This window comes from Oryctolagus cuniculus, chromosome 8 (genome assembly GCF_051225735.1).
Source record: "Oryctolagus cuniculus isolate XC-2025 breed Fujian yellow rabbit chromosome 8, ASM5122573v1, whole genome shotgun sequence".
In the NCBI taxonomy this organism is placed as follows: Eukaryota; Metazoa; Chordata; class Mammalia; order Lagomorpha; family Leporidae; genus Oryctolagus; species Oryctolagus cuniculus.
In genome coordinates, this window is record NC_142874.1 from 41,405,013 (window position 1) to 41,429,869 (window position 24,857).

The window sequence follows — 24,857 nt, forward strand, 5'->3', positions numbered from 1 at the left end:
TTCTGCAGCTGGAGAATGTGGACAGGAAAGTTACTGTGAAGATCTAGTTAGACCTCGCGTGTTTATCCCAGTACCTGGAATCAGCTAAGCACCTGGTAGGTGCCAGTTACTATGACTTACTATTTCCGGGTTATCGTGGAGTTGGAGATGGGGGGGGCAGGGAGCAGGCAATTGTGATAGGATTCTCTGGAGATGAAGGTTTGCAGAGTAAGTAAAACACACACAGAAAGAGAGAGAGAGAGAGATTGAGATTGAGCACCTTGATTCTCTTTTATTTAAATAGGTCCCTGGAGAATCTGAGAGAGTACGAGGCTTAATGTAGAAACCATACGTGAGGGTGTGTGTGAGGGGTACTGTGGAGGGGTTGTCCCCTTTAACTCCCCGGCGCCACCAAGGGCCACCCGTGGCCAGCGTTGTTTCCAGCTGAGAAATAAATGTCCGTAGCCCCAGCCACCTGGTGCCCTTCTTTCTGTTCATCCCAATGGTCTAAACACCCTCATCATTCCGCCTTGCTTGTTTCCTTTCCTATTTTCTCTTCTCCTGGAGCACGGGTCAAGCGGTGACTCAGAGGGCTGAGTGTTCTGGAAACTTCGCTCCCTTTCCACGCAGAGCCACTGGAACCCCAGCGAGAGCCTCAATGGGAGGTGCCTGGGACCCCCTACCTCCCTTCCTCTGTGTAGCTGAGGGCAAGCACGTGAGGGTCCCTTGATTGCTCTCCCCTTTACGGCCAAACCCCGTGCTCTGCATGTATGACTCTCCTGCCTGGCTGGAGGCAGAGTACGGTGTGAGGTTAAACGCTGTGCTGCTGCTGCTGCTGCAAGTCCGTTTTCTGTAGTGAGGACGGAAATCCCGCAGCCTGGTAATGCACAGAGAATGGAGGCGGACCTAGCTGCTGGTTCTGGAGGCTGGGACAGCCAAGAGCCCAGCCTGTAAATCCTTCCTCCTCCCTGTTAGCGCTGGGATCTTGGATATGTGTCTTTGCCCCAGGGTTGATCTAGAAAAAGCAGTGAGGACAAATGAGATAATCTGTCCAGCACAGAGGTTCGTCTGTAGTAAATTGTCAATAAATTCAGCCTGAAATAGAAACTCCAGCAGAGAGAGAGGGAGGGAATACCAATGAAGTGTATGTGTGTGTGTGTGTGGTGTGTGTGTATTGTGTGAGTGCATGTGTGTATGAGTGAGTGTGTATGGGTGTGAGTGTGCGGGGTGTGTGAGACTGTGAGTGTACATGTTAGTGTGTGAAGGTGTGTGTATGTTGTGTGGCTATGTGTGAGTGGATACATGTGTGTGTGGTTGGGTGTGTGGGCATGAGTGTGTATGTATGTGCACGTGTGTATATGTGAGTGTGTGGGGGTGTGAGAGTGTGTATGAGTGCGCATGTGAGCATGTGTGGATGTGTGAATGTATGAATGTGTAGGGGTGTGTGGGGGTGTGAGTGTGTGATAATGTGTGTATGTGTGTATGCGTGTGGGGAGTGTTTGTGAGAAAGGGTTAGTGGGTGTGTATGTGTGAATGTGCATGTTAGTGTATGTGGATGTGTGTGTGAGTGTATGAGTGTGTAGGTGTGTGGGGGTATGTGAGTGTGTGAATGTGAGGGTGAGGGGGTAAGTGTGAGAGGGTGTGTATGTGTGAGTGTGTATATGGCTGTGTGTGGCTGTGTATGTTGTGTGGCTGTGTGTCAGTGTGTGTGTGTGAGAGTGTGTGTGTGGCTGTGTAGTGTGGCTGTGTGTGTGGATGTGAGTGGGTGCATGTGTGTGGAGGTGGTTGGGATGTGGGTGTGAGTGTGCAAGTGTGAGTGTATGAGTATGTGAGCATGTGTGACTGTGTATGTATATGTTAATGTGTGTGGATGTGTGTGAATATGTGTGTGTGACTGTTGTGTGTGTGATTGTGAGTGTGCGTGTAAGAGTGTGTTGTGAGTGTATGAGTGTGAACATGTGTGTGGATGTGTGTTAGTGTGTGTGGATGTGTGTGTTGTGCGTGTGTGAGTGGGTGGTGTGAGGGAGTCCGTGGATATTGGAGGAAGGTCTGGAAGAACTGATCGCAGGGAGTGAAGGTCATGACCACCAGCTGCACTTTGCAGCACTTCCTCCTCAGCCGCCCCAGCCCCCTGTTGCCAGGGTTACGAGCCAGCAGTGCCGGTGGTTCTGGAAGTGGGCGGCTTTGACGAGGAGGGGTCCCGAGGGATCCCTGCCTTCCCCTGCCGCCGTGCTGTGCCACCATGGCCGCTCCTCTCCCCTTCTTGTCAGGACAGTAGCCCTACCACGGGGTCCTCCACACTGCAGTACTACCCCAAGGCTCTCCTCCTAAATACCATCACACCGGGATTAGGGCTTCAACCCGAAGCATGTGTGTGTGTGCACGCATGCACAAACATTCAGCCCTTAACAGTGCTCAATATTTGTGTGGTTTTAATCTGAATCAGAGGAGTCCGTGGTCACGCAGTCGTAAGATAGGTAAAATATTGAACTGAACTCTGCCGTGTCCGACCTTGTCACTGCACAGAGCCACAGCCTGACCTATGGGAATGGTGTGGCTCACAGCAGCCAACTTCTCCATGTGCACGGCGCCTTGCCCCTTGGAAAGAATTTAATGTGAGTTCCGTAGCCTAAACGTACAGGGGGCACTGCTGAGTGGGCCCCATCTGCAGGGCAGGCAGCGCAACATCACACTGGGACAAAGACCCTAACTCACCCGACCATGACCGCAGCCTACGCAGGCAAGCAAAGGCTCTCCCAGTCATCCAGCCCACACGGTCTCCCCAGCCTGTGAGGAGGAGCGGGATGGTATCAATATTCAAAGTGCATTTGCTTATCGCTCGATCATGGGGAATCTTCCCAGATACATCTTATTAAATAAGTTTACATATGGGTAGCGTTTTCCTGGTGGCCAAGGGAGCTGCCCCTTGTGGATTCCCCTTTGCATTCAGAATGCAGGAGGATTCGCCAGCGGACCTCAGAAGCAGACTGGTTCCGTGCAGGACGCTGACCTGACCCTGACCTCTGAGCAGTCACTCCACTTTCAAAGAGTTATTTTCCATCGATAGCCAACCTTCTGGTCAAGAGTAGGGCACAGGCTGCCTTCCTTTACACCACCCGACTTTAGTCATGTGAATGTCAATGTGTTGAGGAATTTCATTACAATAGTGACACCCTGCAGGAGAAGCCCCAGAATACCACAGAGCTCAGCTGGAGAAGTTGCCCTTGACGTAGACAGTGCCTTTATGCCCTTTGCCTCAGCACTCCTACAGCGTCCGGTCAAGGCTAAACTGGCTGCATTTGTGGGAGTTGAACCCCGGGCTCTGAGTCCATGTTCGATATACTCCCAGCTGGAGCCCCATTCATGTTAAATCAATACTCCCTGTCCCAGGGAACTGAGCGCCAGGTACAGTGGATCAGGTTGATGACTGAGTGCACCTAGGACTAATGTGAAAACCACTGAAAACATAACCATCCCAGCTTCGTGTCCATGGCCATCTCAGTCTTGTGTGTCTTCCCACAGCTGATCGTGAGGAATCAGAGCAGTCTGGAGACATGGCCTGGGAAGACAGAGGAACAACGGAAGAGGCTGTTCCTACCACCTTGGACGCGGCGACCACAGATTCCCTAACCACAGATAGGAATCTGACCCACGTGGCTGGGGATGAAAATCAGTTAGATCTTATTTTCATGGTCTTGATCCCATTGGTTTTGTTGGCCCTCCTACTTTTGTTAGTGGTATCCCTTGTAATAGTCTATAAAAGAAAAGGAGCTAAGCAAGGTAAATATTTGTCATCTATCCATTTCCAGACACTTGCTCGTGTGTGAATGAACAAGCAGTAACACAAAACTTTATTCTTCCACCCAGAGCCTTCTAGCCAAGGATCTCAGGATGCTCTACAGACGTGTGAGTATCACCGTAGCACCTGCTTAGAGTTGGGGATGGGCTGGAAGAAGGAACTGAGTTGCAGTTACACAACACAAGGCAAATGTTTGGCACAGTGGTTAAGACTCAGCTTGGGACACCCACATCCCTTGTCAAAGTGTTTTAGTTTGAGCCCCAGCTCCACTTCTGATTCCAGCTTCCAGCTAATGCAAACCCTGAGAGGTGGCAGGTGATGGATTAAGTGGTTGGGTCCCTGCCAGCCATGTGGGAGCGTCAGTGAATTCCTAGCTCCTGGCTTTGGCCTGTCCCAGCCCTGGCTGTTGTTGGCATTTTAGGAGTCAACCAGTAGCTGGAAGATCTCTGTCTGTCTGTCTGACTCTCTCCCTCTCACTTTCTGCATTTCAAATAAAATGAAAACCATAAAAACGTTTTAAAAAGAGTTAAACAACAAGGACTACATAGGATAGTAAGCGATAAATGAGTTGTTTCAATGAGGTTTTCCAGAGGTTAATAATACCATATTCCTTTCTTTAAAGTTAAAAAAAGAGAGATGTTTTCAGCCTAAACTGCAATTTACAACATACTGCTGCCATCTTTGTACCCGGTCCAGCTGCGTGTCCTGTATGACCGTGGCCTCTTGGCCGGTGTGATGTTTCCCATCACCAGCAGGGCCAGGCTGATGAAGCTGTGGGTCAGACTGGGGTTAAGGACGGAAAGTCAGTTCCCCAGAGGTCCTCGCACAAGTGTGGGTCTTTCCAGCTACACCTCCACCACAGATACTGTTTTGTCCCCCACCCCGCATCCCTATTTGATTTTGGAAAATCTGAGTCGAATAAAACATTGTTCTCAGTGAAGCTATCCTTTTGTAATGAAATTTCTAACTTGCTGAAGATTGTGGACATCAGTCAGCCTGAAGCCCATCTGACAGGAGGTCCCCAAGGTCAGGGCCACTCTCTGAGACCATCTTCAGTTATTCCAGGAGCATCCAACGCTAGCTTTCAGCACAATTCTAGGTCTCCAGCAGACGGGGCTGGGCAGATTACCTCTGGTTAATTTGCATGTGGAAGCTTTTATAGTCATTCATCCCAAAACTTACTCAGGACCTAAGGACGCCTCTGATAAGATACATATTTGTCCTAGTATGCGAAGCTCACTGTATGCTATGCCCACTAAAGGCACCATGGTTTTGAGATCATGCCCTTGGCCTGAGTACCTGGCTCACTATCCTTGTACCAGCACGTGAGACCTGTGTGATCCGGGGGGAAGCACTGGAGTATTTCCTTTCCTGACCGGGCTGATAAAATAGATACCAAGGGACTAGGAGATGCAGGGTTGTCCACACCTGAGATTCCATGGCTTTCTAGTCACAGCGGTCATGTGGAAGCTCCTTTGCAAGTAATCCCCATTTTTTAAAAAAATATTTATTTATTTATTTGAAAGGCAAGAGTTACAAAGAGGCAGAGGCAGAGAGAGAGAGAGAGACAGAGAGAGTGGGACAGAGAGAGAGAGAGAGGTCTTCCATCTGCTGGTTCATTCCCTAGTTAGCTCCAATGGTCAGAGTTGCGCTGATCTGAAGCCAGGAGCCAGGAGCTTCTTCTGGGTCCCCCACACAGGTGCAGGGGCCCAAGGACTTGGGCCATCTTCCACTGCTTTCCCAGGCCACAGCAGAGAGCTGGAGCAGCCAGGACTTGAATCGGCGCCCATATAGGATGCTGGGACTCAAATTGGTGCCCATATAGGATGCCAGCACTGCAGGTGGCAGCTTTACTCGCTATGCTACAGCGCTGCCCCCTACCATTTTTTTTGATTTCTGGGAAAATAAGAATTTCCTGCCCCAAACCGTAGCCCCCTCCACCCCCGCCCCAACTTGCCTTACCTAAGGGAGCAAGGGGTGGGGATGTTTGGAGGTGCCCAGTTAGATGGTGACCCTCTTAGATTTCACATCCACAAGTCGAGTTTTCAGTGAGCTCCGTGTGGAAGTCTCTGGGTTCAAGATCATTTACAAGAGATAAGCAGCCTAAGCCTTAGCTGTGGCACCTGTACCCTACACGGGCGCCATGCCAGAGGCTCCCAGAGCATGATGTGACTTTCAGAATGCCTCTGTGCCTGGCGGGTACTCATGTTTCTGCCTGGCATTCTCTTTTTGTCAGCTTGGCAAACTTCCACCCTGTTCTGCAGTGTCCAGTTCTAAAGTTTGTAGGAAGCCTTGGAATCCCTCTCCAGGCAAAACTGGTCATCACTTCCATGCCCCCAAAGCAAATTCTGACACCTGCTGTTCAGTCTTCACATTTTCCCAAGTTGGTGATTTGTCTTTTCTTTCAGTTTTGTTCATTTGAAAGGCAGAGTTGCAGAGAGGGGGAGGGAAGACAGATACAGAGAGATCTTCCACCTCCTGGTTCATTCCCCAAATGGCCACAACAGCCGAGGCTGGATCAGACTGAAACCAGGAGCCGGGAACACCACCCAGGTCTCCCACATGGGCAGCAGGGGCACAAGCACTTGGGCCATCTTCTGCTGCCTTCCCAGGTGCATTAGTAGGGAGCTGGATCAGAAGTGGAACAGCCGGGACTCGAATTGGCACCCAGATATGGGATGCCAGGGTTGCAAGCAGCGGCCGAACCCACTGCACCACACAGCATCAGCCCCTTGTCTTTCTTTTCTTTTTCTGTCTTTCTTTCCTACTGTGTTAGGGAGTCTAAGAAACAAGAACTGGTCTCATTTGTCTGGTTTGACAGCGTGGTATTGGGGCTGACAGTTCAGACTGTGGTTGGCTTTGACACTTGCTCGGCTGTGACCTTCACCCAGCTCCATCTGTAGATCAGTAAATTCAATACCTTCCCCCAGAGTTGTAAGAATTAAATGGATTGTCTGGCACATTATAAGTGCTAAGTGACTTTCAACCCAGTCTGCACGAGCTGCTCTGTACATGTTTGTGGCATGAATGAGTTAATGAAGAAGACTAGGATTTTTAAAATGTTTATTTGGGAAGCAGAGAAACAGAAAAAGCCGGCACCGCGGCTCACTAGGCTAATCCTCCGCCTTGCGGTGCCGGCACACCGGGTTCTAGTCCCGGTTGGGGCGCCGGGTTCTGTCCCAGTTGCCCCTCTTCCAGGCCAGCTCTCTGCTGTGGCCAGGGAGTGCAGTGGAGGATGGCCCAGGTGCTTGGGCCCTGCACCCCATGGGAGACCAGGAAAAGCACCTGGCTCCTGGCTCCTGCCACCGGATCAGCGCGGTGCACCGGCCGCAGCGCGCCGGCCGCGGCGGCCATTGGAGGGTGAACCAACGGCAAAAGGAAGACCTTTCTCTCTGTCTCTCTCTCTCACTGTCCACTCAGCCTGTAAAAAAAAAAAAAAAAGAAAGAAAGAAAGAAAGAAAGAAAGAAAGAAAGAAAGAAAGAAACAGAAAGAGAGGGAGATGTACAGAGAGAGAAAGCAACAGCCACTGGTTCACTCTCCAGATGCCCACAATGGCTAGGGCCAAAGCCAGGAGCCAGAAATGCAATTCAGATCTTCCACGTGGTAGCAGGAACCCAATTTCTTGAATCATCACTGCCGCCTCCCAGGATCTGCGTTGGCAGGAGCCAGACTCAAACCCAGGTACTTCGATACGGGATGCAGGTGTCTTAGCCTTGAAGTCAACATCTCCTGTAGGATGTGTGTTAAAGAAAACCTACTCTCGGTAAAAACCAAGTCTGCATATTATCCCTACTATAAATAGATGCGTGGTTCTTAGTTAAAATATGCCTCATTTGGAGAAAACACCACATAGGAAAAGAATTTCAAAATAACTATTACAAAAGTTTTTGCTTGGCTGGCGCCGTGGTTCACTAGGCTAATCCTCCGCCTGTGGCGCTGGCACTCCAGGTTCTAGTCCCAGTTGGGGTGCCGGATTCTGTCCTGGTTGCTCCTCTTCCAGTCCAGCTCTCTGCTGTGGCCTGGGAGTGCAGTGGAGGATGGCCAAAGTGCTTGGGCCCTGCACCCCATGGGAGACCAGGAGAAGCACCTGGCTCCTGCCTTCGGATCAGCGCAGTGCACTGGCCGCAGCGGCCATTGGGGAGTGAACCAATGGCAAAGGAAGACCTTTCTCTCTGTCTCTCTCTCTCACTGTCCACTCTGCCTGTCAAAAAAATTTTTTTTTTTTTTTGCTAAGGAAAGCTTCTTCTGAATTTTTCTTTTACTAGTCACTGATTGAAATATCTGTTCAGACAGACTGGATGCTGAAAGGTTCTCAGCCAGTGTCCCCCCAAGCCCATCCATTCAGCTTTGACAGGATAGTGCGAGACAATAAGAGCAGAGTATTGGAATTAACAAGGATTTGATTGAAATGTAATTTCCTTTTTGGGCAAAAATAAAGCCACAGCAGCATTTTGCTTGGAAGGTTCTGGAAGGGAGGGCACGTGGGAGCTTTGTGGGAGGGCATGGGTACCTGCACACACAGTGCTCCTGGGAGAGTTAGAAAGAGAGGTGGTTTCACTTTCGCCTGAAGAGAGCCCTGTCAGTTCTTCTACAACAGGAAACAGGCCTGAACTTGACAACGGGGGAGGACTGGCCAATACTTCCAGAAAGACCTGTGGCTGATAGAAATTGCCTTCCCCGACCCCCAACACAGGGGCATTTGGTTTACTTACACTCTTCTTTTTTTTTAAGTTGTTTGTTGTTGTTTTTTTTATCTTTTCATTGTAATTTAAAGCCAACCTTAAACTATTTACTTTCATTTTATTTGAAAAATGGGGAGAGAAAAAGAGTCATCTTCCATCTACTGGTTCACTCCCCAAATGCCCACAACAGTCAGAGCTGGACCAGGCCAAAGCCAGGGGCCAAGAACCCCATCCAAGTCTCCCATGTGTGTGGCAGGGCCCCCAAAACTTGAGCCATCGCCTGTTGCCTCCCAGGGTGCACGTTAGCAGGGAGCTGAGTCTGAGGTGTGGAACCCAGAAACCCCACTGTAGAACGTGGGTACCCCGAACAGCATCCTAACCACTGCACCACAAGCCCTCCCCTGCTGTCCAGGGGAAGGGAAGCAGCTGGGTAATCACTTAACGTTGCAGATCCTTCTTCCTGGGCCTCCAGGCACTACATTTGTGGTTGTTACTATTTAATATGTGTTAAGTGCCTCCTGCAGATGCGGGAAAGCTGCAGGCAAAAGGGCTGGCAGGAAGCCACTGCTTTAACCTCTCTGTGGCTCTTCCTGGGAGATCTCCCTTGCTCAGTGCAGAGGAAGTCAGAGCCTCGGGAGTCCAGAGCCCCTCCCCACCCCAGGATTCCTGCCGACAGGTGCACAGAGAGGCCGGGCAGTGGGGTCTGGTCAGGCTCAGTGGCTGCCACGCAGAAACTGCCGGAGGAGGACCAAGTGGGTGGGGGGGCGTGGAAGGAAAGGATGCCCGGGAAGTGTGCGTGGGGCCAGTGGAGCAGTTGGCTAGTCACAGAGAGGCCAGGCCGAGTGGGGTGGGCAGGGCCTGACGGCCGACCTGTAATTTGGTCTCCCTCCTGCTCTAATCCTCTGCTCTGTGCTCTCCCCAGTGTGTTTTCTGTTGCCATGGCGGCTGGGCTGGGGGTAATGGCCGTGGAGCAGGGGAGATGAGGCCGGGGAAGGCTTTTTGCTGTTTTAGCACTGATTACAGGCACTTCGCTTTGTGTGCTTTTGTCGTGGGTTTTAAACCTTCCCATCATCTGCATGCGGGCTGGCTTCTGCTCGCTGCGAAGCCTGCGGGCAACCCAGATTATAAAGATAAGTCTGTGCCCATAGCAGCGGGGCTGTGAGCTACTTGCTCACAAGGGGGTCATTACGCAGGGCACAAGGGAGAGGAAGGAGGAGGGAGCGAGGCACCAGGGCTCTTCACCCTAGGGAGGATCGACTGTGTGGGCGCTGTATTTATAGTCCACTCCCTTTAGGAGAGAGCCTGTACTTTTTTGATTAGAAATACACATACAAGAGCTGTAAGATGCAGGTCCTCTCCCTTCCCCCATTCTAATTTTCTGAGGCGTCGGGCACCTGCAGGAAGCTTCCTGCTTGGAGCCGGGGGCAGGGCACAGACATACCCAGAGTCCTCCAAGGCGAGCAGTGATGGCATGAAGCTTGCCTCTCTGCCCAGTGCTCCTGGGTCGGTAGTGCCAGTCAAGCTTGCCAACCACAGGAAATTGCAAGGGGCTCTGGGCTGCGAGGAGCTCAGTGGCAGGTGCCTGCAGGCGGTGGTTCCCTCAGTGGGCTTGTTGGGAGAGTCACTGTGATGATGATGATGACGATGATGATGAAGAATCCAAAACACCGGTATGAGCTTAACTCCAGTAATCAACACGATGACCTGTTCAGTTATTCAGGAAATACAGGGGGTCTTTTAAAAGTTCATGAAAAATGCATCCTATGAAGAAAAAAAAAAGCTATGCATGGATTTTAATTTTTAGCACCAAAATAAATTTGTCTTTCCATACTATTTTCCCGTGACCTTTCTGAAGTACCCTTGCATTTATGAGGTGTTTGCCAAAGTGCTTTGCCGCTGGGATTGGATCTAGGGTGCTGCCACCCTGGGTGTAATAGACATAATCTGTGCCCTTTGGGGGTTCCGTTCTAGTGAGAGAGATAGATAAAATAATGCAAGGGCCGGGGGTGTGGTAAGGTGGATAAAGCCGCTGCCTGCAATGCCAGCACCCCATATGGGTGCCGGCTTGAGACCCAGAGGCCCCACTTCCCATCCAGCTCCCTCTAATGCGCCTCGGAAAACAGCAAAAGATGGCCCCTGCACCTACGTGAGAGACCCTGATGTCGTTCCTGGCTCCTGGCTTTGGTCTGGCCCAGCCCCAGCCATTTGCAGAGTGAGCCAGTGAATGGAAGATCTCTTTCTCTCTCTTACTCTTTCTCCTTCTCTCCCAGTAGCTCTTTCAAATAAATAAATCTTTCTTTTCTTTTTTTTTTTATGAAAAAGGAATAATGCAGACAACCTGATTGATGGGTCACTGTGGCACTACTCTGACAGATGCAGGCGAGAGGCGGGGCTGGAAACCTTAGCAAGGGTGGGCCGGCTCTAGCAGGAGGTGGGGAGGGGCCCCTGAGCAAAGAGTGGCTAAGCTCAGACCTGGAGGCTGGGAGGGACCAGGCATTGCCTGGAGCAGGGGGAAGGAGAGCCCCAGGGGGGGCACTGGATGGAGCAGCCCACATCCGACTCCAGGACAGTGGGATGGGGTGGTGGTGCTGGGATGTTGCATCAGCAGGAGCCGAAGCAGCAGCAGCGTCATTTTGAAGGAGGCCACGGAGCAAGGCCCCCTGTTTAACCCTTGCCTGCTTTCCCTCACTGCTGCTTTTCTGCTCCACGAGGGTGTCAGAAGCTCAGGCGGATGAGCTGTGAGCTGAACTGAGCGCCCTCAGACCACCAGCCCCGTGGGACGGGAAGCAGGGGCGGGCAGCGGCACGGCCATGAAGTCCCCGGCTGGACGCCCGCATCCCGTATCAGAGTAGCTGCATTCAACACCCGGCTCTAGCTCCTGACTCCAGCTTCCCGCTAATACCGGCCCTGGGAAGCAGCAGCGATGGCTCAAGTTGCGGGGTAGCCATGGGCACTGGGGAGTGAAGAAGTGCATGGGAGCTGGCTGTCTGCCTCCCAAAGCAATCAACAGGTAGACAGATAAAAATCAAATTTTAAATGCAGTTTACTTGGAGATTTCATGTTCGGTGTTGAGTTACAGTTGAAATGAAAAGTCGTTACAGGTGAACAAAGCTAACAGGGACTTCGTCTTGCTCCCTTCTAGGTGGACTGGGAGGCGAAAACATGAAAGTGTGAGTGCTGCCCCTCTGCTTCCACGCCCAGCCCGCTGTGGACAAGACTCTCTGGGGAGCTGATCTTGTGGACACCTTGCAAGGGCCCTCCTGCCCCCCACCCCGGGGCCTAAGGGCAGATGTGCCCCAGGTCCCAGGCCCTGTCCCCAGGGAAGCAGGGAGCAGAGGAGAGGGGGCCAGCCGCTTCATTTCGTTGTCCTGTTCCCAACAGTCTTTTCTGGCTGCCACCAACTCCCAGCACCCAGGTAGTTGTGTCCCGACCCTGGCTGCCTGCTCAGTTCTTCGGATGGGAAAGGTGGCCGCCAGGGAAGAGCTTTCAGCCGCACTCCCAGAACCTCCAGGGGCGAGTGGAGAGAGAAGGAAGGGGACACGGAGGAACGAGTGGATGGCAGGAAGGGGCGGGGCTGGGAGAGAAGGGGAGGGGGAGATGGAGGGAGAGGTAGAGGAGAGGAGAAGGGGGAGAGAGAGAGAGAGAGGGACTACCCAGGAGCGAAGAGCTTTCTGGTTCAGTGACTCATCACCCCACACCACTGCACCCCCCCCATTTAGAATCGTGGCTCGCTTCCTCCACCGGTGTGACGCCATGTGACAGCCACACCGCCTGACGTTTGGAGAAAGTGGTCCTTCCTCCCCTCACCGGGGCTTCTGTTTGCAACTATGCTCTGAGCCCTGGCAAGCGAGCACGTGGATTTCTGAAGGGGACAGCCCCACTGCTCCGCGTAGGCAAAGCCTGGGGACCGGGTGACAGGAGCAGAGCAGCCCTTTGACTGTGGCTTGGACCTGGGCCACTGACCCCACCCCCACCCCATCCTGCCCCCCCCAATACCCACCCCCCAGAAAGGAGAAGTGAAATTCAGCAAGCTCAAAGGCTAAATGCAGCAACGCCCGCAGGAGCCCAGGTGCAAGCCTCACAGACTTGATTTTGCTCTTGGGAGGCCGCGGTCCCCTGGGTCCCCTTCTAGGCCCACTCGCAGGACCCTTGGGGGGCCCCGTTTTGAGGTCAGTGTCAGGGGTGGGTCTGTTTTAGTGTTTGCCTTGTATCCCATAGAGCTCAAGCACACACACACACACACACACACACACACAGAGGCTGCCCCGGAGTGTCAGGCTCTGAGCCAAGTGCGTCTTCCCCAGAGTCCATGGTCACTGCTGTCCCCACAGGAAACCCAACACCCTCCCCCGCCCAGTGCTTTCAGCGAGCTCTTTGCTGTCTCTCCCCAGCCCCATTTTTGAAGAGGACACACCCTCTGTTATGGAAATAGAAATGGAAGAGCTTGATAAGTGGATGGTCAGCATGAATAGAAATGGTAGGTGGTAAGCTGCGGGTGTTTTTCTTTCCTCTGTTGTCATAGAAGGCTGCAACCACCGTGTACTTAATGCCCCCAGCTGAGCGGAGCCTGTCCCCGCATTAGATCTTGTGCGTACAGATAGTAAACTAGGCTCAGACCATCCTTAGATCCTCATTGCAATCATCAGCTGACGCCCCTTGTTTGAATTTCTGTGCACGTTTATAAAACCTTATCAAATATAGTTTATGTAGATCTGTGCTGTCCAGTGTAACAGATACCAGCCCCATGTGACTATTTAAATTAATTAATATTGAGTGGTAGTAGCCACAGGTGGAGGACACAGTTGCCGTGGCTGCAGTAGGGGTAGTGGGAGTCTACATTTCTATCCCTGGGGCAGGCCTATGCCCCTTGCGATGCCCATATCCCACGTCAGAGTGTCTGGGTTTGAGTCCTGGCTCTGCCTGTGATCCCAGCTTTCTGCTAAAGCACGCCCTGGGAAGCAGCAGGTGATGGCTCAAATTCTTGGGGTCTTGCTGCCCATATGGGAGAACCAGATTGAGTTCCAGGTTCCTGGCTCTCAACTGGCTCATCCCTGGCCTTTGTAGACATTTGGAAAGTGAACTAGCAGATGGAAGCTGTCTGTCTGTCTGTCTCTCTGCCTTTCAAATAAAATGAAAATAAATACGAATTTAAGATTAGAACATTTTCATCCTATATAGAAAGTTGTACTGGACAGGGATAACATAAGTTGGTAATAAAATGATTTCCAATTGGTATCCGGCAGTCTTTGTAGATATATCAGCGGTTTGTGTTTTCAATGACAGTACTTTTTTCTTTTTTATTCCTTTAAAAGTCAATAAATTATTTTAATGCTCAGATTAAATTGTTAAAATCTATTTATATAATATCACTTGCATTTAATTTTATTAAGTTCTTTTAAGATCCGATGGCAGGAGCCAGGTACTTATCCTGGTCTCCCATGGGGTGCAGGGCCCAAGCACTTGGGCCATCCTCCACTGCACTCCCTGGCCACAGCAGAGAGCTGGCCTGGAAGAGAGGCAACCAGACAGAATCCGGTGCCCCGACCGGGACTAGAACCCGGTGTGCCGGCGCCGCAAGGCGGAGGATTAGCCTAGTGAGCCGTGGCTCACTATTTATTTCTTTGAGAGGCAGAGTTGAGAAAGAGGGAGAGAGAGGGAGAGAATGGGGAGAGAGAGAGAGGCCTTCCATCCTCTGGTTCACTCCCCAAATGGCCATAAGAAGCCAGGATCCAGGAGCTTCATCCGGTCTCCCAGTTGGGGGCCAAGCACTTAGGTCATCTTCCACCGATTTCCTAGGCAGGGAGCTGGATCGGAAGTGGAGCAGCCAAGGACTGGCACTGGAGCTCTGATATGGGAAGCTGGCATCAACGGCAGCAGCTTACCCTGCTGTGCCACAGCGCCGGGCCTGCAATGGAGTTCTTAAATGCTGAAGTCTGCTACTAGAATTACTGTACCAGAGGCTTATCAGGATGAACTTTCCAAAAGATGAGAGTCACTCAACTAGCACAATTTCCAACAGTTTTTCATATTGCGGGAAGAATGAGGATGGGGTAGATCTCTGAGAGAGATCTTCAAGTAGTTTCCATTTATTGTTTTTAGCTATAACATGTAGGTAGTAGAATTCGGAAAATGCAAAAAAAAAAAATAGTAGAAAGAAGAAAAGAATCCACCGCCTAAAGACAATCTTCTCTGATATTTTGCTGTATTTCCCTTTGTGCTGAGATTCTGTGTATCAGAAGTCAGGATCCTGTCACTCTCACTGAACCTAGAAAGGGGGCAGAAGCCACGGGTAAGCACTGGGTGTTTAGCCTAGGCGTCAGTCTGCTCCACATGGGGGCACCAGGGTTTGAGTCTCGGCTCTGATGCCTGCCTCCAGCTTCCTGCTAATCCAGACCATGGCTGCCAGTGGTAACGGCTCAAGTAAATAGGTTCTTGCCACCCACACCCATGGAGCACCTGGATGGAGTTTCCCAACCCAGTCCTAGCCCTGGGCATTTGGGGAGCGAACCAGCTCTCCTTCTGTCTCTCAAATACACAAATAAATAATTTTTAGACAGCCACTCCCACTTGACAGCTGAAGCAGAGTTACTTGGACACACAGGTGAGATATATCAGGTGGATTTCCTATTTCCTTGAAGGTCGCTGGAGGTGTCACAGAACTCTGCTGACTTTGGGAAGGTGGGCTGCTCCCCGCCGCCCGCCCCCCACTCCCCCTGCCCCTGCTCCCTTCCTATTGTGTGGTCTGACTGCAGTCACTCTGTGCAAACATCAGGACCTCAGGTGGAGCCGTTTGGTTGCAGCATATATTCCAAAAGATGACGGATCTAGCTTTTAGAGCAACACCGGGGGTCACGCTTTCCGACGCAGGGCAGGAGCGCACCCCTGTGTTATGCTGCTTTTCCCGGCTCCAGGGCCTTGCCAGCATTCAGTGTGAAACCCTGGACCTCCCTCCGGGAGGCCGTTTTTTTTTGCAGGGATGGGGGAAATGCGAGTCTCACCTGTGCTAGGAGAGAATTCCAATGACTAACAATGAGTATGCTTTCCTTCTGTCCTAGCCGACCATGAATGTTTACCTACTCTGAAGGAAGAAAAGGAATCAAACCACAGCCCAAGGTATTTCTCCTTTTGACCATGGATCCCAGCACGTGTGCATTGGGCGGGGTGTTGGAAACCAGAGTGGAGGCATCTCTCTCCCCTTCTCTGTGCGGTTCTCTGTGACAGTTCATAGGCTGTGTGTGCGTGTGGTGTGGAGAAAAGGAAGAGAGAATTACGGAAAATTTGAAAAAGAAACAAAAACCCAGCTCATCGGGATTGGATTCTTACAGGAGAGAAATTCAAAAATAAATGCTCCCTGCTACCACTAGGTGGCTCTGCTAGACAGAACATTTTAGCGCGCTGGTGCTGGAGGGTCACTCGGTGGCGCGCCACAATCTTGTTGAGCTTATCTTTTGTGAGGATAGAAACTAGCATGTCTGGGTGTGCTTTCTGTAAGAGAAGGGCCTGGCCAGGATGTGAGATTCACGACTGGGCAGCTCTGAGACCTTGCTGGGCATACTGGGGCTGTGATCTTGGGGACACCAAGTCACCGAGGTCTTATGTCCGTCATCTTTAGCTTCCAGCGTGAGTCCCACGCCATGGGGCAGTCCCCGGGGCCAGAGTGCCACGTGGGAAGATGATTGCTACCTCATTGAGCAATCAGAAAAGGCAAACCCTTTCTGCATCATCCCCCTCTTCTGTTCTAAGAATTCACATCCTGTGTCTCTTTCCACATCACAGCACCGTGGTCCTTCCCAGGCAGACCCCAGCACTGATGCCAAAGTTACCTCCTTCTGTAGACTTGAGTCAATGCCACTTCGCTGGGTGTGTGTGCGTTAAGATTCATCCCTTGTTCAGAAAATGTTGCATTCCACTTAAATGCGGTTCCCAATATTACCAGCATGTGGAGAGAAGATGCCAGAGGCAGTGTGACAGATGACACTAACGGGGAGTGTTTTCCCCATCACTGTATGTTTGCTGACGAGCCATTCACACTGTCCAAGGTAGGGCGCAGCTTCCTCTACAGCATCTTGTTACTGTGTCACTGATGGACACCCATCTTATGTGAAGGTCAAGGGTTTTTAAATACCTGCCCTTGCTTGCTCTTCACATTCATTGGCAACCTGGAAGAAACTTAACATTACAGAGGAGCCAGTGTGTGGTGCAGGAGCTTAAGCTGTTGCTTAGAACACCGTATGCCACACTGGAGTGCCTGGTTCAAGGCCTGATGGCTCCGTTTCCAATCCAGCTTCCTGCTGATGCGCACTGGAGGGCAGCAGATGGTGAACCAATAGTTGGGTCTCTGCAACCTATGGGGGTGACCCAGGTGGAGTTCTTGGATGCTAGCTTCAGCCTGGCCCAGTCTTGGCTGTTGTGGGCATCTGGGGAGTGAACCAGCAGAAGGATGGAAGATTCTTCCCCCCACCCCCCAGCCTTTAAATTAGATGAAAGTTAATTAGTTAATATTTTTAAAAAACATTCTAGAAAAGTATGGTAGTAAAATATTAAACGTCAGATTTGGGGAACAATGAGAAGTTGATCTTTGAAAGATGTTGACAGTCATTTCTGTCTGCAAGGCAGAAAGCCTAAACCTGTTTGGAGAGCTGTGTTATGCTAAACTACCGCTTCTACAGGGAGTACCTGTGGGCCTGCAGCAGTCTGAGTTAAACTCACAGGCTGTCAGGCAGGACTTCACTCTGCTCCCGCTCTGCGAAGCCGCACCAGCCTTCTGGAACCGAGAGGGCAAGCCCCAGGTCTACGTGCCACAGTCACCTTCTGACTTCTTCAGCAAGCATTATGCTATTATAAGACAAAACTAATTTAAACATTAAAAAAAAGGGATTTAAGAGGCAGAGAGATGGAGAGAGTCAGACAAGGAGCCATCTCCCATCTGCTGGTTGACCCCAGAAATGCCCTCAATGGCCAGAGCCAAGAACTCAGTGCAGAATTTCCCAGGTGGGTGCCAGGAAACCAGTTATTGTACCGTCACCTGCTGCCTCCCTGGATCGGCGTTGGTAGGAAGCTGGCATTGGGGGCCGGAGCCAGGAACTGGACCGAGGCACTCCGATACGGGGCGCAGACGTCTTCACTGCTGGGCTACACGCCCACCCCCGAAGTTCACGAAAAACTACGAAAAGTACCAATGAAGCTCTCAATAAATATTGGTTAGCATTATTGTAATTATTAATGAATTAAAACTGTTGAACAGAGGCTCACCGTCTTTGGGGCCAGGAAGGCCCAGGCTCAGGGATGAGGTGGGGTGAGGGGAGTACTTGTGCCACTGGTTTCCATGGTGATTTCCTTTGGGACCTACCAACTGTGTGAAATTGGGAATTTGTGTGGTCTCCTTTAAGACTCTGAGCTGTCCTTTGTGCCTGGCAGGTCCATTCGGGCTGGTAGGTCCATTCGGGCTGGTGATGTCAACAGCCTCTCCTCCATCCATCTGCCATCTTTGAAGGGACATTTGAATGCATAGTCTTTCTTCCCTGTCATCATTTCATTTCTTTCTTCTAATGTCTTCATTATATCAATAATCAGTAAAACTTTTACTTTGAATATCTCACCCAGGACGGAAATAGGATGTTTTTCCCCCTAAAAGCCTGTGGCTTAATAGAGAGACAGGTGGAGGGGTGGACCCTGGGTACAGCAGCTAAGATGCTGCTTGGAACGCCTGCATCCCACATCGGAGCGCCTGGGTCAAGTCCTGGCTCTGCTTCTGATTCCGGCTTCCTGCTAATGCACACCCTGGGAGGCAGCAGGCGGTGACTCAAATACTTGGAATCTTACCACCAACCTGGGAGACCCAGATGGAGCTCCAGGCTCCTGGCTTCTGCCTGCCCCTGCCCTGGCTGTTGAAGCATTTAGGGACTGAACCAATGGATGAGAGATCTGTCTGTCTTCTCTTAGTGTGTATGCTTTTCAAAAAATACAAATGAAAAGAAATTTAAAAAAAAATTTAGAAGAAGACAGATGCAGGTGAAAAATGGGTTGGTCACTGGGGTTGCTGGAATCAGATTGCCGTCCTAAGACCTGGCTTGCACGCTCTTTAGACTGAGCCAAGTTCACTTTAGCTCTGGGCTTCTGTTTCTTCTTGTTGAGAAATGGAAATAAGGACCCGAGCCCTTCTAGTTTCGCCAGGGCACAGGGAGAATGCAGCCCCTGCAACACTTCCCAAGCACCATGCAGATGAACCAGTCCTTTTTAGGCTGTGGCGAGAGCTCTGCGCCCTCTCCACACTGGCCGCGTTTGTTAAGGGGGTGATTTCAGAGCAGAAAGTCTAGAGAGATCGGGAACAGCGTCTGCCCGCACCCTCCGTCACTATCAGCAGCCCCCACCAGCGTGGTTCACCGGCTATGATCAATAAGCCTACACTGAGCACGTCACGTGGCCCCAAGCTCCCCTGGTGACATTTGCCTCTGAGTCACCCTTCCTCCATGCTGTCAGCAATGACAGGTGCACTGAACGCTGCAGAAAATAAAGGGTCCTGAAGATAGGGCTTAGAGGGAGACCCCTAAGACATCTGGACTCCACTCACAGTCCCGCTTCCCCTGTTACTGCGACGCCATTCCTGAGTGGGGCGGGCGCTCAGTCATCTCTCAAGTGTGCGGTGCTTCTGGGCAAAAGGCGCCATCCCAATGCTTACCCTGCAGCATACTGCGGGCCACGCCCGCCGCCCCCTCCCCTCCTGCCCTTCCCCCCTCTTCCCCATTGGCCAGCGCTTGTCCCCTCCTCATTCTTTTTTTTTTCTTTTCTTTTTTTTTTTTTGACAGGCAGAGTGGACAGTGAGAGAGAGAGAGACAGGGAGAAATGTCTTCCTTTTACCGTTGGTTCACCCCCCAATGGCCGCTGCAGTCAGCTGCGCAGCCGGCGCACCACACTGATCTGAAGCCAGGAGCCAGGTGCTTTTCCTGGTCTCCCATGTGGGTGCAGGGCCCAAGCACTTGGGCCATCCTCCACTGCACTCCTGGGCCACAGCAATGAGCTAGACTGGAAGAGGGGCAACCGGGACAGAATCCGGCACCCCGACCAGGACTAAAACCGGGGTGCTGGCGCCGCAAGGTGGAGGATTAGCCTAGTGAGCCGCGGCGCTGGCCCCCTCCTCATTCTTGAGCTGTGGAATCTAAACTTTGGTCCAGGATTTTACGAAGGACAATACAAATGCCATGGGAAATTTACAGTATGATTCTAATGCTTTAAAAAAAATCAATAGGAAAAGACAACACAGGAGGTGCTGGGGAAGAGAGAGTTGTCTGTTCTTGTTTTCTGTACTTCATACCTGCTGTGCATGGCTTTGCTCGAGGGGATGGGGTCCACCTGTGCGGGAAGAGAAGTCTGTGGCCCACATGGGTGGGCACTGCTGGCCGGTGGTGACAGCCTCCAGCCTGCTTCATCCCGGTGGCTTTATTGTAGTTACATTTCCCTATGGAAAATGCACTACCGCCATGCACCCCACCCTCATGGGCCCTCCACAGAGCCATTGTATAGTAGCAAAAGGAGAAAGGGGGGCCGGCGCTGTGGCATAGCGAGTAAAGCCACTCCATGCAGTACTGGCATCCCATATGGGCACCGGTTCAAGTCCTGCCTGGTCCACTTCCGATCCAGCTCTCTGCTGTGGCCTGGGAAAGCAGTAGGAGATGGCCTAAGTCCTTAGGGCCCTGCACCCACGTGGGAGACCGACCTGGAAGAAGCTTCTGGCTCCTGGCTTTGGACCGGTCCAGCTCCAGCCACTGTGGCCATCTGGGGAGTGAACCAGCGGATGGAAGATCTCTCTCTCTCTCTCTTTCTCTCTCTCTCTCTGCTTCTGCCTCTCTGTAACTCTGCCTTTCAAATAAATAAATCAATCTTTAAGAGAGAGAGAGAGAGAGAGAGAGAGAGAACCCAGCCAGCCTCTCCCCCTTCTAGAGGCATTTATACTTAGTTTCCTTCTCAGAAAGCCTCCTGCAGACTTGGAGGGAGAACCAGAGACACTGCAAAAACTCCAATAACAAAGTTCTTTCTCTTTGTCCCTGTTGACCAGTGAGGTGACTTTATGTCACAATGGCATTTTTCAGAAGATATAGATGGAGCACCTCACATGTCTGAGTGCCGTCTGCACGGTGTCACGAAGCTGCTTAAGAACTACTAATGCCTCTATGTCTGGGGTTTGGAGGGGCTAAGTGATGATCAGGTTTGCAGAGCAGGTTTGTGAGAAAGCACCATCTAGAAAAGAGTTTCTTTCTTTTTTTTAATTAATTTCTTTATTTGGAAGGCAGAGTTACAGAGAGGTAGAGACAGAGAGAGAGAGAAGTCTTCCATCCACTGGTTCACTCCCCAGATGGCTGCAACGGCAGGAGCTGAGCTGATCTGAAGCCAGGAGCCAAGAGCTTCTTCCAGGTCTCCCACATGGGTGCAGGGACCCAAGGACTTTCTACTGCTCTCCCAGGCCATAGCAGAGAGCTGGATCTGAAGTGGAGCAGCCGGGTTTTGAACCAGCGCCTGTATGGGATGCCGGCACTGCAGGCAGCAGCTTTACCCACTATGCCATATCGAAAAGAGTTTCTTTTAATACTGCAGTTTCATTGTCTTTCATCAGTTAGTTAACACAAGAGAGACATTTTAATATAAATGAAAGACACACAGCCACAGGAAGGGCAGCTGGCACCAGGCACCAGCTGACACGCGGAGGGACCTGGCGTGTGCTGTGTCCCTCGTCAGAGCACTCAGAGCCGAGACCCAACTATCAGTCCTCAGACAACAGTGATTTTCTTGGTGGGCTTTTCTGGAGGGGTCTGTCAAGCCCATCTCCACGACTACTTGCAGTCAATCCTTATGTGTCTCTTTGCTCTCTTCCTTTCTAGTCTCTTAGAAGTCACTTCCAATGTACTTCAAATCAGCCATCTTCCACTGCTTTCCCAGGCCACAGCAGAGAGCTGCATTGGGAGTGGAGCAGCCAGGACTCGAACTGGTGCCCATATGGGATGCTGGCACTGTAGGCGGCAGCTTTACCTGCTACACCACAGCGCCAACCCCAGCCATCCCTTTCATACGGGTCTAAAGATCAAACTGAACATCCTGGAGAGCCCTTCAGAGTAGAGCCAGTTTCCCATCTTGAAGAGAACAGAGAAACATGGAAACAAGTCAGGCTTCCCAGATCACTTACTGTCAATAACTTAATACCAAATGAAAACTTCGCAAGCAATTCTAACTGTCAGATAACAACTTATGAAAACATTTCCCAAAAGGTCCAACACCTTCTCCCCCTTAGCCTCAAGTAACAGTGCTAAAATGCAGGTATGTGCATGGTATGTGTGTGCGTAGTTGTGAGTGTGTATGGATGTGCACATGGTAACGAAAGATGTACAAAACCTAAAAACCCAGCGTGTTGTTTGAACGTTGATGACGCCTGTGCCGTGGGTGTGATCTGTGTGTCTTGAATTAATCCTAGGCTGGGCTGCCTCATTGGCTCAACGTGTGGCCTCTGCATCCCCCCCTCCCCACTCCGCCCCCCAGGCCAGCCGTGTTGCAGGAAGAAGGGACCTCTGACCTGTGTGAATGATAAGAAAGGCAGCCTATTCTAATTGTTCCATTCTAATTGTCCCGTGAGTTTGTGCTGAGCTGAATGAGCCGAACTCTGCGCTCACCCAAAACCGAGTTAAGAGAGCGTCCTCACAGGAGCAAGGCTCTGGGCAGATTTATTGACATCCCTTGGAGAGAAGGCTAGTGGCTGGGGGCATACGAGACAGACAGGCTGGAGGAGTGGCTGGTCATGCCACGACAGAAGTTGGGGTCGCCTCTGTCCTCATTGAGCGCACAGCTCACCAATTAGATGCCTCCTTAAAGATAGTAGCAGGGTGATGCTTGTTTAATCAATTCCACTCATTTTCGGTTTGTCAGCCTGTTAGCATGCAGGCTTTGGGGAAAGGTGTTCCATAGTGTAGGACACTCCTGGGAAAATTACTGATTCCTGTCGGTGGCTCAAAGAAGTGGTGAAAACCACAGGCGTTCACACGGAGGCCAGCCACCACGAAGCTTGGAAGCCGAACCACTTCTTGTTCGTTCGCTGCAATTCTGTGGCCGTTTGCCAAGGTATTTTTTTAACAGGGAATTCCAGGATTTGCCAAAGTTAAAGCTGTCTGGGCTTATCTGCTCATTTCGCAGAGATGATCAACAGCTTCGAAGACAGCAAGGGACACAGGAAACAGGGAAGTCTGCAGGCTGACCATGGCCACCAGGGAGAGTTGGTCTCCCCCACGGGGGTCTGATGTCTCTCCTATGGTGAGGAAACCAGGGCTTGAATGGCTAGCTTTCCTAACACCCTACAGCCAGGAAGTGCCTGAGCTCTGATTCAGAATCTGGCCGACCCGTGCTCTTATCTATTATGCTAAAAAGGCTGCTTGTCAGCACGTACCAACAGGAATCTATCATTAAAAGCAGCACAGAACGGGAGCTAAGCCGAGATCAGTTTAACCCTACAAACGCACAGGACCCTATCAAACGAAAATGTTCAGATTCTTATTGAGGGACATAATAAACATTTGAACAAAGGGAGAGGCATGGTGTGCTCCTGCGGGAAAGACTCCCCAGTGTAAAAATCATCATTTTCTTTTTCCTTTTTTTTTTTTTAGATTTATTTATTTGCTTGAAAGAGTTACGCAGAGAGAGAGAGAGAGAGAGAGGTCTTCCATCCACTGCTTCACTCCCTAGTTGGCCGCAATGGCCAGAGCTGTGCTGATCTGAAGCCAGAAGCCAGGAGCTTCTTGCGGGTCTCCCACATGGGTGCAGGGGCCCAAGGACTTGGGCCATCTTCTACTGCTTTCCCAGGCCATAGCAGAGAGCTGGATGGGAAGTGGAGCAGCCGGGACTTGAACTGGTGCCCATATGGGATGCCATATTTAATTACATTAAAAACTCAGCATTTGTGTACTTCAGAAGGCATAATGGATAATAGTAGAGGGAAAATGACACACCAGTGGAAAGCTTTTTTCACTCTGTATGATGAGCAAAAAATGATTATCCTTAATATCCAAGACAAAGATCATGGCCTCATTTTAAATATGAGCAGCCATGGTCTGGATGCAATTCAGCAAGAGAAGACACTGACATTATCAACTAAACCTTCAAAATATTTATTCTTCTTAGTACTCAAAAAGGAAATAAAATGGGCCAGCAGTGTGCCACAGCAGGTCAAGCTGCCACCTGAAACACCTGCACTCCATGTGGCCACCGTTCGTGTCCCAGCCGCTCCGATCCAGCTCCCTGCTAATGGCCTGGGTAAAGCAGCAGAGGATAGCCCCAGGGCTTGGGCCCCTGCCACCCACATGGCAGACCCGGATGAAGCTCCTGGCCCGGCACTGGTGGCTGTGGCCACCCGGGAGGTGAACCGGCAAGTAAAAGATCTCTCTCTGTTTCTGCCTCTCTCTGACACTGTGCCTTTCAAATAAAATGAAGAAATCTAAAAAAAAGTAAATAAGAGAAGCAAAAGCCCAGGAAGGGGCAGCCTTTGGCTCAGTGCTGCAGACCTCACTTGGGATACCTGCATTCCATACTGGAGAACCTGCTTTGAGTCCTGGCTGCTCCACTTCCTGTCCAGGTTCCTCTGATGTGCATGCTGGGAAGGCAGCAGAAGACGCCCCAAGTACTTGGCATGGGTGCAGGGGCCCAGGCACTTGAATCATCTTCCGCTGCTTTTCCAGGTGCATTAGCAGCAAGTGGGATCAGGAAAGGAGCAGCTGGGGCTTGGACTGGCAGTCATGAGGGTGCCAGCGTCGCAGGCAATGGGTTAACCTCCTGTGCCACAACACCAGAGCCCAAGTTTTTTTTAATCTAATGAGACAATGGGGTGCTATGTAGCAACTAATATATATTGTACATTTATTTTTTAAAGATTTATTTATTTGAAAGTTACACACAGAGAGGAGAGGCAGAGAGAGAGAGAGAGAGAGAGAGAGGTCTTCCATCCGCTGGTTCACTCCCCAATTGGCTGCCATGAACGGAGCTACACTGATCCGAAGCCAGGAGCCAGGAGCTTCTTCTGGGTCTCCCACGCGGGTGCAGGGGCCCAAGCACTTGGGCCATCTTCCACTGCTTTCCCAGGCCATAGCAGAGAGCGGAATCGGAAGTGGAGCAGCCGGGACTCGAACTGGCGCCCATGTGGGATGCCGGCACAGTGGGCGGCTCTACCCGCTACACCACAACACTAGCCCCAATATTGTACATTTATTAGGAGACAAAGATACTCACATGTGGATGACCCCCAGAGAAGCAGATTACAGAACCATCTGCCTTTAGGGAAATTAAATCCCAGAGCATTAGCTGTAGTGAGATTACCGGCATTTTTGCCCTGTCTTGTTTGGATTTTCTAGTTTTTCAGCGATGACTATGG

The 24,857-nt window shown here is 51.1% G+C and overlaps 1 protein-coding gene across 3 annotated transcripts in view; it reads left to right on the top strand.

Moving 5' to 3' along the window:
• The window catches only part of TMEM154 (transmembrane protein 154), a 43,085-nt gene that overhangs the window by 14,087 nt on the left and 4,141 nt on the right, over positions 1–24,857 (top strand). Inside the window, exons 2-7 of one of the 3 annotated variants that reach the window (XM_051819995.3) lie at positions 3,502–3,759; positions 3,847–3,885; positions 11,604–11,631; positions 12,853–12,938; positions 15,517–15,574; positions 15,683–15,821. In XM_051819995.3, coding sequence (XP_051675955.1) covers positions 3,502–3,759; positions 3,847–3,885; positions 11,604–11,631; positions 12,853–12,938; positions 15,517–15,574; positions 15,683–15,689 — 476 coding nt within the window. In that variant the 3' untranslated portion in view covers positions 15,690–15,821. Of the gene's footprint in view, positions 1–3,501; positions 3,760–3,846; positions 3,886–11,603; positions 11,632–12,852; positions 12,939–15,516; positions 15,575–15,682; positions 15,822–24,857 lie in introns of those variants that run through there. The other 2 variants (XM_008267325.5, XM_089302349.1) reach the window with 2 other exon arrangements.